Source organism: Microcaecilia unicolor, chromosome 5 (genome assembly GCF_901765095.1).
Source record: "Microcaecilia unicolor chromosome 5, aMicUni1.1, whole genome shotgun sequence".
Taxonomy (NCBI): domain Eukaryota; kingdom Metazoa; phylum Chordata; class Amphibia; order Gymnophiona; family Siphonopidae; genus Microcaecilia; species Microcaecilia unicolor.
Window position 1 is genome coordinate 3,644,608 of NC_044035.1, and position 19,490 is coordinate 3,664,097.

The 19,490-nt window shown below is 44.0% G+C and overlaps 1 protein-coding gene across 6 annotated transcripts in view; it reads right to left on the reverse strand.

Moving 5' to 3' along the window:
- Positions 1-19,490, reverse strand: part of TACC2 (transforming acidic coiled-coil containing protein 2) — a 209,638-nt gene that overhangs the window by 91,129 nt on the left and 99,019 nt on the right. For all 6 annotated transcript variants that reach the window (XM_030202587.1, XM_030202588.1, XM_030202590.1 and 3 more), the window contains one exon: positions 15,289-15,414. In XM_030202587.1, the coding sequence (XP_030058447.1) occupies positions 15,289-15,414 (126 nt within the window). The remainder of the gene's footprint in view (positions 1-15,288; positions 15,415-19,490) is intronic.

The following is a 19,490-nucleotide window of genomic DNA, read 5'->3' on the forward strand; positions in this document are numbered from 1 at the left end:
CCAGCCTCCTCCTCCTCCTCCCCTCCAGCAACAACAGAGAGACATCCTTGACCCTCCCTCTGATCACAGAGACTCCAAGCCTCCTTCTCCCCAGCACCAGCAGAGAGACATCCCGGACCCTCCCTCTGATCACTTTGACTGCTAGCCTCCTCCTCCTCTCCAGCACCTGCACACAGACATCCTGGACTCTCCTATGATCACAGAGACTCCCAGTCTCCTCCTCTTGAGACATCCTGGACCCTTCCTCTGATCACAGAGACTTCCAGCCTCCTCCTCCTCTTCTCCAGGGACCTACAGAGAGACATCCCAGACCCTTCCTCTGACCACAGAGACTGCCAGCCTCCTCCTCTCCTTCTCCTGCACCTACAGAGAGACATCCCAGACCATGTCTGAACACGCCAACCAGCCTCCTCATCCTTAGCACCTGCAAAGAGACATCTTGGGCCCTGCCTCTGATCACAGACACTACCAGTCTCCTCCTCTTGAGACATCCTGGACCCTCCCTCTGATTAGAGAGACTGTCAGCCTCCTCCTCCTCTCCAGCACCTGCAGAGAGACATCCCAGTTCCTCCCTCTGATCATAGTGCCAACCAGCCTTCTTCTCTCTGGCACCTGCAAAGAGACATCTTGGACATCTTGGACCCTGCCTCTGATCACAGAGACTGCCAGCCTCCTCCTCCTCCTCCTCTCCAGCAACTACAAAGAGACATCCCAGTTCCTCCCTCTGATCACAGAGACTGTCAGTCTCATCCTCCTCAGGTACACACAGTGGATCCAAAAAAGAGTCCTCTCTCATGTAATGTCTTCTGTGGTAGTCTCATCCTCCTCTTCAGCACCTGCAGAGACATCCCTCTATCACTCTAGTAATACCCATTCCATAAAGAGAGTTTTCCCTGTGGAAAGAGAACCCTCTGTGTTTTACATAATAACATTGTAGATGACGGCAGATAAAGACTTGTACAGTCCATCCACTCTGCCCAACAAGATAATTAAAGAGTCATGGGATAGGAGGCAAGGTACTGGTGTGGATTAGGAATTGGTTATTGGACAGAAAACAGAGGGTAGGGTTAAATGGTCATTTCTCTCAATGGAGGATGATGAACAATGGAATGCCGCAGGGATATGTACTGGGACCGGTGCTATTTAACATTTATAAATGATATGTAATTCGGAACGAGTGAGGTGATCAAATTTACAGATGATACAAAACTATCCAAGGTTGTTAAAACATGAGTGGACTGTGAAATATTGGAGGAATACTTTAGGAAATTGGAAGACTGGGCGTCCAAATGGCAGATGAAATTTAATGTGGACAAATGCAAGGTGATGCACATTGGAAAGAATAATCCGAATCATAGTTACCTGATGCTAGGGTCCACCTTGGGGGTCAGCACCCAAGAAAAAGATCTAGGTGTCGTTGTAGATAATATGCTGAAATCTTCTGCTCAGTGTGCGGAGGAAAGGCTAAAGAGATTACGGCTCTTCAGCTTGGAAAAGGAATGGCTGAGGGGAGATATGATTGAGGTCTACAAAATCCTGAGTGGTGTAGAACAAGTAGAAGTTAATCGATTTTTTACTCGTTCCAAAAGTACAAAGTCTCAAGGAAGTTACGTGGAAATACTTTTAAAACAAATAGGAGGAAATATTTTTTCACTCAATGAATAGTTCAGCTGTGGAACTCTTTGCCGAAGGATGTGGTAACAGTGGTTAGAGTATCTGGGTTTAAAAAAGGTTTGGACAAGTTACTGGAAGAAAAGTCCATAGTTTCCTATTGAGACAGACATGGGGAAGCAACTGCTTGCCCCAGGATTGGTAGCATGGAATGCTGCTACTAATTGGGTAATTGTGACCTTGCTTGCCCACGTTTTGGAAACAGGATAATGGGCTAGATGGACCATTGGTATGACCCATTATGGCTACTCTTATGTTCTAAGAAAAACTCAGTATAAGCCTAGGTATGATCTTCATTTGTCCTTGCCATTTTCAGGTCTGCCCGGCACTGGCTTTGCTTCCCCATCACTTGTGTTGCCATCTAATCAATGCTAAGCTTGTTTGGCTCCACGCCTGTATACAGGATTACTCTGTATTTATCCCACATATTTTGAATTCCGTTACTGTTTTCATCTCCACCACCTCCCGCAGGAAGGCATTCCAGGTATCTACCACCCTCTCCATGAAAAAGTACTTCCTCATATTATTCGTGAGTCACCTACCCAGCAATCTCAATTCATGTCCTGTAGTTCTTTCACCTTTCTGTCTCTTGGAAAGGTTTGTTTATAATTAATGCCTTTCAAATATTTGAACTTCTGTATCATATCACCCCCGTCTCTCCTTTCCTCCAGGGTATACAAGTTCAGGTCCTCAAGTCTCTCCTCATACGTCTTGTGATATAAACCCCATACCATTTTCGTCGCTTTTCTCAGAACCGTTTCAAGTCTCTCTATGTCCTTAGCAAGATACAGCCTCCAAAACTGAACACAATACTCCAAGTGGGGCCTCAACAATGACTTGCACAGGGGCATCAACATCTCCTTTCTTCTGCTGGTTATATCTCTTTCAATGCAGCCTGGCATCCTTCTGGCCATGGCCACCGCCTTGTCGCATTGTTCGTCACCTTGAGATCCTCAGACACCATCACCGCAAGATACCTCTCCTGAGTTCTACTTATCAATCTCTCACCTCCTATCTAGTGCACTTCTTGGCATTAAATTTTAACTCAGTATTAAATCTATAAATTTGTAGATATAAATATTAGTGATAATAATGTGCTCAGTTCATACCCATTCCTACCATTACATCCCCAAGGGAACATGTGGCAGAGTCATAGATGGAACCATCATCGCACATTAGGCGTTCCAAATCCCTTACCAGGTATGTACATACACTGTTGCCTCCTACGGCAGAGTAGTAGACCAACTGTGTCTGCATTCACTCTCGCATCCTACTAATACATTATAACATTTTTATGCAGTTTATAACAAAACATTTCCTCAATATCTTCCATACAACAATATATTCACAAAGAGTTGCAGTTGTACAACGTTCTTCCAATATCTAGTCATGTACTACTCAAAGCCTAAGAGCTATTAACGCTGTTACCCAATGGTGGCTTATTACAAACTCATATAAACCCCATATAACCCTTACATCAGACCCCCACATACCAATATACATCAGATGTTAAAATAAACAAGATCTGTAGCAACAGTCTCAATTGTATATGATATTGATGATATTAAAACTTACTTCCCTTAGAGATGTCTCCCGTGATTTTGTACTCCCACTCCTCAACCTTACTCCATAACAAACGGGAGACATCTCTAAGGGAAGTAAGCTTTAATTTCATCAATATCATATACAATCATACTTAAATAAAAGTAAATGTATAGAAACATATATAGAAAACACACATAAAGGAATGCAGCATATGTAGAATGGATCACCCGTTGGTAACCCCGAAGGCCTGTTCAAACATTTCTGCAGGGGCCGGTCTCCTCTGATGTTGATTGGCAAACTATTCCAAGTAGAAAGGGATAACAAAAAAGAAGGCCGAGTGCTTTGTAGATCCGAGATGGACAAGCGAAGTTCTGAGCAAAACCAATCTCTGATCATTCAAAGAACGGAGGATACGAGTAGGAATGTAAGGAAGGTGGAATACCTATTGTGAAGAGGCAGGGAACTACAAGGTCCAGAATGCACTGCAGCAGTAAGGGAATCAGAGTCAGGGGGAGGACTCTAGGCAGGAGAGTGAGAAGCCAGCAGTTGATTGGGAAATTGAACCAGGTGTGAGAGGGTTGCAGGCAGCTTTATTAAGAGAGTGGTGGAAAGCTGTAGGAGGTAGATGGAAACACAGGGAAAGCTCTCTCTGGAAAAGGGGACAGCTGGAGAAGGAAAGTAGAGGGTTGTGTTTGACTGGTTGAGTTTGAGGAACTGTCTTAAGTTTGAGAAGGGTTTAAGTAGCAGGCTCTGAGTAGAGTGCCTTTTTGTTATGTTTGACTTGAAGAAATGTTTATGTTAAAGAAGAAATAAGCCATGAGGAGTATGTTAAATGGCCATTAAAAGAAGCCTGGTGTTGATGACAGTGGCGTAGCCAAGGGTGGGCTCGGGTGGGCCCAGGCCCATCCACTTTGAGTTCAGGCCCACCCAGTAGCAGCAAATCTATAATGTGGCTGGCAGGGATTCCCAAGCCCCACCAGCCGAAAACTCCCAACTGTCCCTCCTGCATACCTTTTAAATAGCAGATCTTCACCTGCAGCGAGCAGCGACTGATACTTACTGTATTCCTGCCTATGTGGAAACAGGAAGCAGGGTTGCCAGATGGGCGGTTTTCCCGCCCAATTGGGCGGTTTTCCGCAACCCGCCGCAGAAAACTTTTGCCCGCGGCGGGTTGCGGTTTTTTGGGCTGGTTTTGGTTTTTTTGGGCGGGTTTTGGGGTGGTTTTTCGGCCGGCGGGGGTGGGGCTAATGGTGACAGAGGCGGGGTTATGACGTTTTGGGCGGGGTTTGCCTACGTATTGGGCGGGGCGATGATGGTGGGGGCGGGGCTGATGACGGCGGGGGCGGGGCGATGACGGAAGGGGTGGGGCTGATGACGGCGGGGGCGGGGGTGATGACAGAAGGGGCGGGGTTGGTGACGGCGGGGGTGGGGGTGATGACGGAAGCGGCGGGGGTGATGACGTCGGGGGTGGGGTGTGTACGGTTTTTGGGCGGGTTTTGGGCTGTTTTGGGTCGGAATTTTTTTTTATATGGCAACCCTGACAGGAAGTTGCATCAGAGGAAAGGCTGTGGGGCCAGCATGAGCAGTGTGTATTAGTTGCTGCTCGCTGTTGGTGAAAATCTGCTATTTAAAAGGTATTCAGGGAAGGGTGGATGTTTGAGAGACCATATGGATGCAGGCAAGAGAGGGAGAGACCAAATCACTTGTGGGAGAAGGCGGAGTTCTGCCACCCATCTTGGGCCCAGGCCCACCCAAATTTGGCTGTCTGGCTACGCCCCTGGTTGATGAGCGTTTTGTGAAGGAAGAAGAGGAGGCAGAAAGCTCCCCAGTGTTTGAGACAGAATCCTTTTACCGAGAAGGTGTGTGTGTGGTGTGTGTGTGTGTGTGTCGTGGCGAAATCTGTTAGTATGACTTCATAGACGAATAGCAGTGTTTTGTACAGTCTGGAATTATTTCAAGAACATTTTAGAAATCCCGCAGTAGATTATATTGCAATAGTCAGCAAAATTCGCCCTTTCCTCTCTGAACACACCACCCGAACTCTCATCCACGCCCTCATTACCTCTCGCCTTGACTACTGCAACCTTCTCCTCACTGGCCTCCCACTTAGCCATCTATTCCCCCTTCAATCCATCCAGAACTCTGCTGCTCTTCTTATATTCCGCCTGAACCGATACACTCATATTACCCCCCTCCTCAGGTCGCTTCACTGGCTTCCGATCAGATACCGCATTCAATTCAAGCTTCTCCTTCTCACCTACAAATGCACTCAGTCTGCAGCCCCTCATTACCTCTCCACCCTCATCTCCCCTTACGTTCCCGCCCGAAACCTCCGCTCACAGGACAAATCCCTCCTCTCAGCACCCTTCTCCACCACCGCCAACTCCAGGCTCCGCCCATTCTGCCTCGCCTCACCCTATGCTTGGAATCAACTTCCTGTGGCCCTACGCCAAGCCCCCTCCCTACCCATCTTCAAATCCTTGCTCAAAGCCCACCTCTTCAATGTTGCCTTCGGCACCTAACCTTAGACTGCCCAATTTGACTGCCACTACTTGATGTCTGTACATTTGTCCATTAGATAGTAAGCTCTTCGAGCAGGGACTGTCCTTCTATGTTATATTGTACAGCGCTGCGTAACCCTAGTAGCGCTTTAGAAATGTCAAATAGTAATAGTAGTAGTAGTAGTAGTAGTCAAGTCTTGATATAAGTAAAAAGCATCTCCATCAAAGCGCCCCCGAACAATGCAGAGCACCCAGAAATCAGACCTGAGAACAGCAGAAACTTGTAAAGAAAACGTGAACCCGACAGTCTAGAATAACACCACCCAGCATAAATCCAGCTGTCTGTGTTCATCTAGTCAAAAGAACGCTTAATATTGTCACTGAGCGGATTGTAATATCGTTATTTTTATTTCAAGAGTTTAATTCTTACTCTTAAAATCTATGCTGAAAACCCACCTTTTCACTGCTGCTTTTAGCTCCTAGCCACTACTCAATTGCCCTCCCCTTGTCCCTTCCTCCCTTCTCGCCCATTACTTCCCTCACCCGTAACTGTCTTGTCTGTCTGTATTATTTAGATTATAAGCTCTTTTGAGCAGGGACTGTCTCTTTGTATCAGATGTTCAGGGCTGTGTGCTCTGGAGTGGCCTAGTGGTTAGGGTGGTGGACTTTCGTCCTGAGGAACTGAGTTTGATTCCCGGCACAGGCAGCTCCTTGTGACTTTGGGCAAGTCACTTAACCCTCCATTGCCTGCCGCATTGAGCCTGCCATGAGTGGGAAAAAGTGTGGGGTACAAAAAATAATAATAATAAAAGGAGGATTTCTCAGTGAATATGGACAGTCTACAAGCACTAAAAAATTCCAACCGACTGCTCCTAGGGACACAGTTTTGAAGGGGGCAGCAAGCAGAGCGATCCAAGCAAACTCAAAAGAGCTTTTACGCACAGGGAGAGTGGGCAAATGCCCTCATTATAAATAAATGAAATAAAGTTTAATACTCAAATGTATGATCTCCACTTCTGTATTTTTACAGGATTGTTCTGAGAGGTGTGGCTTTGAGGGAATCAACACTCGAATTTATTGAAATCTCGGGAGGTTGCCTAGGAGCCTTGAAGTTAATTGGGGAGGGGGGTGCACAAGGCTGAAGTTTCATGTAGGGCATCTAATACCTTTGCACTGGCCCTGATTAAAATGAGGAACGCTCTGTACCTAAAAGGGTATTACTGAATCTGAAATGTGATCACCTTTCTAAGCATTTATGTGGGTAGTTAAACTCTAAAACCATTTGCATTCCTAGGCAAGAGGGATGAGCTGTGTACACACACCTCCAGACTCAGAATGGGTTTGACCAATGCAGATATTTAGGAGCAGGTAGCAGTGAAACTTAATGGCCCTGGATGAAAAAGGCAGAATGGGGACTGCTGGAAGAGACGCTTAGTATGGAAGAACAGGAATGGTGCTGACAAAGCGGATGGGAAGAGAGAACAGGGATTTGGACTAGGTTTAGGAAGGGAGGGTGCATCAGCAGACACTACAAATGCACACGCCATACTGGGAAAGACCAAAGGTCCATCAAGCCCAGCATCCTGTTTCCAACAGTGGCCAATCCAGGTCACAAGTACCTGGCAAGATCCCAAAATAGTACAATACATTTTATGCTGCTTATCCTAGAAATAAGCAGTGGATTTTTCCCAAGTCCATTTTAATAATGGTCTATGGACTTTTCCTTTAGGAAGCTGTCCAAACCTTTTTTAAACCCCGCTAAGCCAACCGCCTTTATCACATTCTCTGGCAACGAATTACAGAGTTTAATTACACGTTGAGTGAAAAAATATTTTCTCTGATTCATTTTAAATGTACTACGTTGTAGCTTCATCGCGTGACCCCTAGTCCTAGTATTTTTGGAAAGAGTACACAAGTGATTCACGTCTACCCGTTCCACTCCACTCATTATTTTATAGACCTCTATCATATCTCCCCTCAGCCGCCTTTTCTCCAAGCTGAAGAGCCCTAGCTGTTTTAGCCTTTCCTCATAGGGAAGTCGTCCCATCCCCTTTATCATTTTCGTCGCCCTTCTCTGCACCTTTTCTAATTCCACTATATCCTTTTTGAGATGTGACGACCAGAACTGAACACAATATTCGAGGTGCGGTCGGACCATGGAGCGATACAAAAGCATTATAACATCCTCATTTTTGTTTTCCATTCCTTTCCTAATAATACCTAACATTCTATTTGCTTTCTTAGCCGCAACAGTACACTGAGCAGAAGGTTTCAACGTATCATCAACGACGACACCTAGATCCCTTTCTTGATCTGTAACTCCTAACGTGGTACCTTGCATGACGTAGCTATAATTTGGGTTCTTTTTTCCCACATGCATCACCTTGCACTTGCTCACATTAAACGTCATCTGCCATTTAGCCGCCCAGTTTCCCAGTCTCGTAAGGTCCTTCTGTAATTTTTCACAATCCTGTCGCGAGTTAATGACTTTGAATAACTTTGTGTCATCAGCAAATTTAATTACCTCGCTAGTTACTCCCATCTCTAAATCATTTATAAATATGTTGAAAAGCAGTGGTCCCAGCACAGAGCCCTGGGGGGATTGAGTTGGAGAATAAGGGTGCAGGGACTGTGGGCCTGAACAGCAAGAGAGAGAGAGAGAGAGAGAGAGAGAAAGTGGGAGATCCTGGTTGGGGAAAGAAGAACAGTGATTGGGTGTTATCAGTGCATTTTATCTAGCGAAAAAGGTGCCAGTACTCAAATGCCAGGCCACCCTTCAGGGGTGGGGTGAACACTGAGGGACCCTCCCCACAATAGCCAGGCCCCCTGCAACCAGTCACAGAACTTATGACGAGGCAGAATTGGTGTGTAGAGCCTGAGCTCTTTCATTAAAACTTGGGGACCATGGGTCAATTTTAGCAGATATGGAAAAGGTGCTGGTACTCAGTACCCCCAAGTACCCCCTCAAAAAAAGCCCTGGGTGTTATGATGTTTATCTGCCGTTACACATACTTTGATTTTTCTGTGGAAAAATTCAAGCATGCGTTGGACAGATACAGGACGGAGATGAACGGACATTAAGCGGACTGTGTAGTAACTGGGAAGACTGGGCTGAGCTGTGATACGCCAGTTTGATTATAAAGTCACTGTCAGATTGAGGGGAGCAGAGACTGTGGAACTGGGGAGAAAGGACAAGAAGAGGAAGAAGGCAAGAGCCTGGAAAAATAAAATGTCCAGACAACAAAAGGCAGAAAAAAAGCTTTTTTTAATTTTCATTTTAGTGACTGGAATATGGCAGCTCTGGAAGTCAGTGTTCATCTTGTATATGTTTTGTTTTTCACAGGATACTCTTCAGCCTGTTTGGGCCACCGCAGTATGCCTGGTGCTTGTTTCCAGCCTGCAAATGCTGATATACGATGCTGTCTTCATTATCACTTTATGCATAGGGGAATTTGGGGCAAATTCTGCATTGCAGCCCGTCTCAGTCTTTTTTCACAACTGTTGTACTTCATGTAGAGACTGGCTTTGTGAGATTTCCAGTTCAGTTTTTGTCTGGACATGCCTCATTTGTGGTTCTTTATTCTTCATCTGTTGAGGCTCTTTTTGTGTTATGCTATCATGTGTAACTCCAGAACTCATCCTACCTGCTTATGCCTTGCAGGCGGCAGGTTTTCGGGAGAGGGGGGGGGGGGAGCTCTCCATAATTGTTAGATTTATGATATTTAAATATGTAATAAAGATGGATATAATTGTAACAGTTGTTGAGTATATTATATAAATTTGCTGCAACTATTTATTGAAATTAACCTAAGATAGCATTGTGTATTCTTATGAATGGTTTCCCTTTACCTTTGAGTCCTGTATGGTCAGCCTTGTGTATTCTTGTGAGTGGATTCCCTTGACCCTTGAGTGCTGTATGGTACAGCCTAGAGTGTTCCTATGAGTGGCTTACCTTTTCCCTTGAGTGCTGTGTGGCACAGCCTAGTGTATTTGAGTGCTGTATGGTACAGCCTAGAGTGTTCCTGTGGAGCTTTGCTCTTGTAGAGTCTGTGTCCCATTCTGTCCTCGGCTTTCCTTTTTTCCCTGTGGGCTTTGCCTCTGCTACCTGTGTTTTTGTGTAGCCTTTGTCTGCATTCTCTTCCTCTGGTCGTAGCCTGTACCTGCCAGCTTTTTGTCTGTTGCCCTTCCCTTGTGTCACTAGCTAGATCTGTGTGTGTTGCATGTGCTCCAGCCCCTTTTGGGACCCCTTGTTGTTCTTTTTCCCTTCCCTAGTGTATGACTCGGTTCCAGTTCGGCCGGAAGGCCCATACTCTTGGGCTCTGTACGAGTGAGCTCCAGTTCGGCCGTGAGGTCCGCCTGAGTGGTCTATCTCCCTTTTCTGGTGGTGCTAGTGGATTGTCCTGAGTGTGTGGGGCTTTGTGGCCGTAAGTTTGCTTAGCGCCTGTTTGGTCTACCCTAAGCCTTGGCCAAGGTCCTTCCTAAGCCTCGGCCTAGGCACAAGGGCTCACAAACAGTTTAACAAATTCCTTGAGGTAATCTTCCATCTGAATACATTTAGATTTTTTTTTAATCTAGAACCTTCACTTTTGAATGAATCCTCTTCACACCTATCCTAATATTAAACCACACCATCTGGTAATCACTGGATGCCAGATGATCACCTATTATAACATCAGAAACACTCTCCCCTTTCACAGCTATATTTTGAATGTCTTCAATTACTGATTGTTATCGCCTAATTAGCTAGTTGGTTTGCACATGAGCTGCAATGTGTGCCCGAAATCATGCGGCCAGCTTTGGTTGATTTTTACAGAGTCCAGGGAACTGGGTGCCTAGATGTGGGCGCCCAGTTATAGAATTAGCCTTCATGTACACTGGCTTAGGTGAATCTCTTCATAAAGGTGGTTAATAAATCCCAATAAATAAATACAATAAATAAATCTCTGTCCATTCTTCTGTCTGTGAATGAAGCCTGTATATCACACCAATGTAAATACATTTGCCAGTCCCTCCTTCCAGATTGACCCCCCCCCCCCCAGTGCCTTTTCCTTACCCTGCAGGTCCTGCAATTGGATTATCTTCAGCATTTAACACCTCTCCCCTTCCCCTTCTTCCCACCCTGTCTTTCCTGAACTGATTATACCCACTGTAACTACATCCCAGTCACAATTCTCTGTCATTGCCACTAAATCCAAATCAGCCTCTTCCATCACAGCCTCAAAATCTAAAACCTTTTTTTCCCATACTTTGGACATTAGTATATACCAACATCAGTCAAATCTATTCAAGATCATTTGACCTTCAGAAAATCTCTAAAGACCCTATTATTTGGAAAAGCTTACGCTAAAGACCCGCCTAGTATCTCTATCTTCTGAACTGCTGCAGTCGTAGCGACATACTCTTTCTTCTTTTCCTCTACTTTGCTGTTACTCGCTAATCTCTTTAAATTCCATGTATTTTCTTATTTGCTGAATTGATGTATGTTTTTGCAGATGAATGTAAGCCACATTGAGCCTGCCCGTGGGTGGGAAAATGTGGGATATAAATGCTATAAATAAATAAACTGCTTTCCAGACAAGACAATATTCTATAACATAGAGCCTAAATTCTGGGAACACTCCTGACCCACCCATGGCCACAACCCTCTGGAGTTACACGCTATGAAAATTAGGTGCACATGTTAGAGAATGGAACGCAGGGCAGATCTGTATGTAAATCCTAATTAATACCAATGAACACCAATAATTGATTGCTATCGCCTGATTAGCTAATTAGATTCCACATGGATCTGGGAGTGGCGGCCTAGAATCCAGCAGATAGTGTATATTTTTACGGCATATACAGTACCTCTTACTGGCTGCTGAGAGCACTCGCCATAGAAGACTTAACTCCCTGAAGCTAAAGCTGCTGATCCAGGTAAAGACTTAGTAATTCCATCCAGAAACATCAGCATTCGAATGCACACCTGAACTTAGCTCATTTCTGTAAAGAGTTTAATGACAATTTTCCTGGCTTCATAAAAATCTCAGCACAACAACCAACCAGCAGATGTCACTGTTTACCCTCATGACACTTAATCAATATTCATCTGAGTCATGCATGAAGTTCGATCGTCCGAAGCATGAATTAACATCATCAATAGAGAGGTTTCAATAATGGTGAAAGAAAGCCAGGAGTATTTAATGGGAGAACAGAGTAAAGGATGCAAATTATCCTGGTCAACTGCAAAGCAGGCGCTAGGAAAAAACACAATTTGAAGTGTCTGTATACAAATGCTAGAAGCCTAAAAAATACGATGGGAGAGTTGGAGTACTGTATATAGCACTTAAAGAAGAGGTAGATATAACAGGCATCTTAGAGACCTAGTGGAAGGAGGACAATCAATGGGACACTGGGTTATCAGGGTACAAATTAGATCGCAATGATAGAGTGGATCAAATTGGAGGGGGGAGGGATCATTCTATGTTAAAGAGGAAACTGAGTCAAACAAAATAAATATTCTACATGAAACAGATATCAGTGTGGAATCCTTGTAGATAGAAACTCCATGTCTGAAGGGAAAGAGTATACTGGTAGGGCTGTACTACCATCTGCCAGGACAGATGAATAAATGTTTACAGAAATTAGGAAAGCAGGCAAATTGGGCAACATTATAATAATAGGTGATTTCAATTACCCCAATATTGACTGGATAAATATTACATCAGGGAGGTAAAATTCTTAGATGCAAAAAATGACTGCTTCTTGGAGCAACTGGTCCAGGAACCAAGAAGAGGGGGGTGCTATTTTAGATCTAGTCCTTAATAGAATGCAGGGCTTGGTATGAGAGGTTAACAGTGTTGGATCCACTGGGAAGCAATGATCATAACATGATCAAATTTGAGCTGATAATTAGAGTGAAGTCACTTCCACTGTAGCAGCATTCACTATTCGAAAGAGTGACTATGACAAAATGAGGAAATTGGTTAAAAAGAAGCTGAAAGGGTCAGCCGCAAAGGTTAGGACTTTAAATAAGGCATGGAATACCATTGTGGAAGCCTGGACCAGACATTAACAAAGGTGGAAAGAAGAGCAAATGACAGCCAGCGTGATTTAAAAGGTGAACTGTAAGAGGCTATTAGAGTCGAAAGAGCATCCTTCAAAGAATGGAAAAAGGATCCAAATGAAGAAAATAAGAAGCAACATAAGCACTGGCAAGTCAGATGCAAAGCATTGATGTTGAAGGCTAAAAGAGAATATGAAGAAAAACTTGCCGCGGAGACAAAAACTCCCAGAACACCTTTTTCAGGTACATCAGAAGCAGAAAGCCTGAGAGGGAATCCGTGGGACTGTCAGATCATGGAGGAGCAAAAGGGGCACTCAAGGAGGACAAAGCTATAGCAGAGAGATTGAACGAATTCTTGGCTTGTCTTTACGGAAGAAGATGTAAGAGATCTACCTGTACCAGAAATGGTTTTCAAGGGTGACGATGTGGAAAAACTGAAAGAAACCTCAGTGAACCTGGAAGATGCAGTGAGCCAAACTGACAAGTTAAACAGTGATAAATCAGCTGGACCGGATGGCATACACCTCAGGGTACTGAAAGAACTCAAACATGAAATTGCTGATCTGTTGTTAGTGATCTGTAACCTATCGTTAAAATCATCTGTAGTACCTGAAGACTGGAGGGTAGCCAATGTAACACCGATTTTTTTAAAGGGTTCCAGGGGTGATCCTGGAAATTACAGACCGGTAAGCCTGACTTCAGTGTTAGGGAAAATAGTGGAAACTATTATAAAGATTAAAATGACAGAACACAGACAAACGTGGTTTAATGGGACGGAGTCAGTATCAGGTTCTTGTCAACTAAAAACAGAGCTTTCTCTTGCACTGGTCATTCTATATGGAACCGAATCCCTTATGACTTGGAAGTGTTGTTTGAACCTGCAGCTTTCTTGAAGCATTGTTTGTTTGTAGCGAGCAGCAATAAATGGATCATTCGCCAAACGGTCTTTTTTAAGACCATTTTTGAATCCTTGTCTGCACATTGTGAGCACATATTACCACGTTTCTTTGTGGATCTTTCTCATATTTTCATTGCTGTTATCAGCCACCAGACTCCTGATGTAGGCCATCTGGCCGAAACACAGTGTTGTGTCGAGTCATTTTTAATGTGGAATTATTTTATTATTATTTGCTTGAAAATTAATAAATATTGCTTATTTTAAACTTGATTTTAGGTCCAGTTATTGGATAGCCTGGCTCATATTCCCACCTTTTTGTTTACACTTTACGTTTCGTGGTATCTATTGAGTTCTCCACGCACGTGGATTCTCTTTAGATTGAAGCATTGTAAGGCATGACTTTTTTTTACTATACATGAGGTACCTACTATATATTTGAATGTTGTATAATTGTCATTTACAATGCTATTCACCTTACTGCTGCTATACTTGGGTCCTTTTCAGCCCACACAATCCAACTGGATCTCCAAACGTAAAGTCATGATAAATTTTGTGTTTGAAAATTGAGTGTTTCTGCAGATATAAAAGTACACATGGCCTTTTGGCTAGGAGTGAAACATGCAGTGGGTTGACCTATGCATCTATATCTTTGAAACTTTAATGTGTGTGTGTAGGGTTTTTGTTTTTTTTCGCTGACAACATTATGTACCTTGGGACACCTTTTTCTATTGCCACTAAACATACATGCTGAAAATCCATTTTTTTTAAATGTATTTATTTATTTTTATTTATTGAATTTGTACCCCACATTTTCCCACTTATTTGCAGGCTCAATGTGGCTTACAGAGTTCTGTTAAGACAAAGTCATGACAGGATAATGGATACAAACGATGGTAAGCTGAAGATGGATGAGGATTTGGAGAATATGGTGTTAGATAGGATAGTTTAGGAGGTGAATTTGTGTCTTTAAGGGTTCTTTTTGTAGGCTCTATTGAAGAGATGTGTCTTCAGAGATTTGCGAAAGTTACTTAGATTATCCAAGGTTTTTAGGGCTGGGGGTAACCCAAATTTTATCCATATAACTCCTGATTATGTCTTCGAAATGTACCCCATAATTGCCTATATTCAGTCCCAACCACAGAAAAACACTGCCGACATAGTATCCCATATCCAAGTGCAACAATTTAATCAACAACAACAACACTATTAACATATTCAACTGCAACAATCACCCATAAACGTTCCACCAACATACCAGCCATGTCTAGGGCCAAAAAAGTCACTCCTGTTATCTCGCTCTATATAACGTATAATAAATGCAATCCTCTTATCAGTCACTGCCATCAAAGGCCTGCAACATACCCAAGAATGGAATTGCCTTCACTAGTATTGCATTTTCATTACCCATAACAAATCCCCTGATAGCTTATATATGGCACTGTGAAGGTAATAACTCAAGCCACAACAAGCGGTTAGTGGAAATAAGTTGAGTGCTTAGGTCATGAGGTAATTTTCTGCATCATCTTTCATTTCTGTGTTATTTAACACTACATTGAAAATATTTGCTTCTAAAAAATAACATGATAACAATAGATCAAGCGCCTCCAAGTGCTTTGGAGTCACAGTACCTTCTTTGGCCTTTCTTCAGCTCTCTGGAGTCTGAAGCCAGTGGTTCAACATCTCGGTGGAGCACAGGGGACGTTACTTTGGGCTCAGGTAGACCAGCTTCCTCACATGGACCTGGCTCTGCAGCACTGCAAAGAGAAACCAAGTCTTCAGTCACAACTGGAACAGGCTGAGGGCCACCTACTGCTCAAGCCTTGCTAGGCGCATCTTGTGAAAAGCTAAGACTCTTTCAAAGCCTGGCTGTGTTTCCAGCTCTCCACTATGCAGCTCTTATCATCCAGCAGCTGGAGCAGAAAACACGTGTCCAATTATAAACACATTGAAGAGGAAACATCTCATCACTAACAGTAGTTCAGTCTAGTTGGTCATTTGATAGTCACCTTTGACAAGGATAAAGAGTTTACATAGTAACATAGTAGATGACGGCAGAAAAAGACCTGCACGGTCCATCCAGTCTGCCCAACAAGATAACTCATATTTGCTACTTTTTGTGTATACCTTACCTTGATTTGTACCTGTGCTCTTCAGGGCACAGACCATATAAGTCTGCCCAGCACTATCCCCGCCTCCCAACCACCAGCCCCGCCTCCCAACCACCGGCTCTGGCACAGACCGTATAAGTCTGCCCAGCACTATCCCCGCCTCCCAACCACCAGCCCCGCCTCCCACCACCAGCTCTGGCACAGACCGTATAAGTCTGCCCAGCACTATCCCCGCCTCCCAACCACCAGCCCCACCTCCCACCACCGGCTCTGGCACAGACCGTATAAGTCTGCCCAGCACTATCCCCGCCTCCCAACCACCGGCTCTGGCACAGACCGTATAAGTCTGCCCAGCACTATCCCTGCCTCCCAACCACCAGCCCCGCCTCCTACCACCGGCTCTGGCACAGACCGTATAAGTCTGCCCAGCACTATCCCCGCCTCCCAACCACCAGCCCCGCCTCCCAACCACCGGCTCTGGCACAGACCGTATAAGTCTGCCCAGCACTAGGACAAACACTGACCATTCAGTAAACGTAATCTGGAATGGTAAAAGATCAGCGACTGACAGATCGAGACACAGGCTAATACTCAACAAAAACAGAGACAGAAAAGGAGACAGTATGACAGGAGAAAAGAGAAAGAATGCCAATAAAAGGAAAAAGCACACAACAGAGAGGGAAAGAAAAGAAAGGTCACAAAATGAGAGAGAGAGGAAAAATAAGAGAAAAGAGAAGTGCCAAGAAAACAGAGAACATGGTGTAGACAAGAGCCAATAAAAGAGAATAAATAAAGAAAACAGAAAAAAAAATCAAAGTGAAAAAACACAGAGGCGAGAGAGAGAGAGAGAGCAGAGAAAGAACGAAGTGAGAGGGTTCAGTGTGAACCTGCAGAGAGGAGGAGGAGGAGGAGGAAAGAACCCAACCATCTCTATAGGAGCCGTGCATTTCAACATAGACTCTTTTACCCCCTCAGAGGGGTTTTCTGCAAATGCTATAAAAATGTCTTGAATTCTGATATTTGTCATCTTTTGCTGATACAGTCCTGACCTAAGGAGGAAGGTTCTGGCCTTCAAAAGCTATCAAGTCAGTCCAAACAAAAGGTACCATCTTCTTATTTAGTTTTTGTATTTATTATCTTTAAGGTGAATTTACACAGCAGCACACGTAGCACAATCCAGCAGCGAGAGGGGTGTCACATTGAGTGTCACATGTATGATTATCTCCCAGTTGGTGAGATGTCATATGTGTATGCCCGATGCATAGAGCTCCTAGCTCTTAGAGAACATGTCCGTTCTCTCGAGGCTAGAGTAGCAGACTTGGTGGAGCTGAGGGAGACAGAGAGGTACATAGAGGAGACCTACAGGGATGTTGTAGAGAAGTCCCACCTCCAGTCTGGTAGCCCTTGTGCTACCCTGGAGAAGGGAGGTCTACTAGAAGGAGAGCATCACCCTGGTGAAGTAGGAAGTACTCCTGTAGCCAGGACCTGCCCACCAGGGGATGTACTATCCTCTCGCACCGAGGATATGTCTCCAAGTGCTGCCCAGGAGGGAAGGGTTAGGACAGCTGTTGTAGTTGGTGATTCGATCATTAGGCATATAGATAGCTGGGTAGATGGTGGACATGAGGATCGTCTGGTGACTTGCCTGCCTGGTGCGAAGGTGGCGGACCTCACGAGTCACCTAGATAGGATTTTAGATGGTGCTGGGGAGGAGCCGGCTGTCTTGGTACATGTGGGTACCAATGACATAGGAAAATGTGGGAGACAGGTTCTGGAAGCCAAATTTAGGCTGTTAGCTAGAAAGCTCAAATCCAGATCCTCTAGGGTAGCATTTTCCAAAGTGCTACCATTTCCATGTGCAGGGCCCAAGAGACAGGCAGAGCTCCGGAGTCTCAATGCATGGATGAGACGATGGTGCAGGGAGGAGGGTTTTATTTATTTATTACATTTGTACCCCGCACTTTCCCATATACAGCAGGCTCAATGCGGCTTACATAGTAAAGAACAGGTAAGAGGAATATTATAACTGTGAAAAGCACAGTGGCAACAATGCCCAAAAATATTTGAATTATAATAGGGAAGGTAGACAAGGATAGGATAGAAAAGTTAAATTTTAGATTTGTTAGGAACTGGGCAACATTCTGGGGAAGGGGGAGTCTATTCCGAAAGGATGGGCTCCACCTTAACCAGGGTGGGACCAGGCTGTTGGCATCGGCATTTAAAAAGCAGCTTTTAAACTAGAAATGGGGAGAAGGCCAACAGTCGCTCAAAAGCGCATGGTTCGGGATAAGGTATCTTTCAAAGATATCACCAAAACAGGGAAGATAGAGTATCCTGATAGTGAGATTGCAAAAGAGACCGTAGTAGATCAGGTGTACTTAAATAAACATAAAAAACAGACAAAAGATTGCAAATTAATACTGTCAAGTACTGAGCATGATGTAAATAGGAACAACAAACATAGTTTGAAATGTCTATATGCAAATGCCAGGAGCCTAAGAAATAAGATGGGAGAATATATTGCACTAAATGAAAAATTAGATATAATAGGCATCTCTGAGACCTGGTGGAAGGAGGCTAACCAGTGGGACACTGTCCTACTGGGGTACAAATGATATCGTAGTGATAGGGTGGATCAAATTGGTGGAGGGGTAGCATTGTATGTTAAGGAGAGCCTTGAATCAAATAGACTGAAAATTCTGCAGGAAACAAAACATATCTTGGAATCACTATGGATTGAAATTCCATGTGTAAAGGAGAAAAGGATAGTGATAGGAGTGCAGTACCGTCCGCCTGGCCAGGATGAACAGACGGATGCAGAAATGTTAAAGGAAATTAGGGATGCAAACAAACTGGGCAACACAATAATAATGAGTGATTTCCATTACCCCGATATTGATGTAACATCGGGGCACGCTAGGGAGGTAAAATTCCTTGATGAAATCAAGGACTGCTTCATGGAGCAGCTGGTACAGGAGCCGATGAGAGAAGAAACAATTCTAGACCTAGTCCTTAGTGGAGCGCATGATCTGGTGTGGGAGGTAATGGTGCTGGGGCCGCTTGATAACAGTGATCATAATATTATCGGATTTGATATTAGCTTTCAAGTAAGTATACATAGGAAATCAAATACGTTAGCGTTTAATTTTCAAAAAGGAGACTATGATAAAATGAGAAGAACAGTGAAAAAAAAACTTAGAGGAGCGACTGCGAGGGTCAAAAATTTACATCAGGCGTGGATGCTGTTCATAAACACCATTCTGGAAGCCCAGGCCAAATATATTCTGCATATTAAAAAAGGAGGACGGAAGACCAAACGACAGCCGGTATGGTTAAAAAGTAAGGTGAAGGAAGCTATTAGAGCTAAAAGAAAACCCTTCAGAAAATGGAAGAAGGAACCAACTGAAAATAATAAGAAACAGCATAAGGAATGTCAAGTCAAATGCAAAGTGTTGATAAGGAAGGCTAAGAGGCACTTCGAAAAAAAAGATTGCATCGGAGGCAAAAACACATAGTAAAATTTTTTAAAGGTATATTAAAAGCAGGAAGCAGCAAAAGAATCAGTTGGATCGCTAGATGACCGAGGAGCAAAAGGGGCAATCAGGGAAGACAAAGCCGTAGCGGAGAGATTAAATGAATTCTTTGCTTCGGTTTTCACCGAGGAAGATCTGGGTGAGATATTGGTGCCAGAAATGGTATTCAAAGCTGATGAGTCAGAGAAA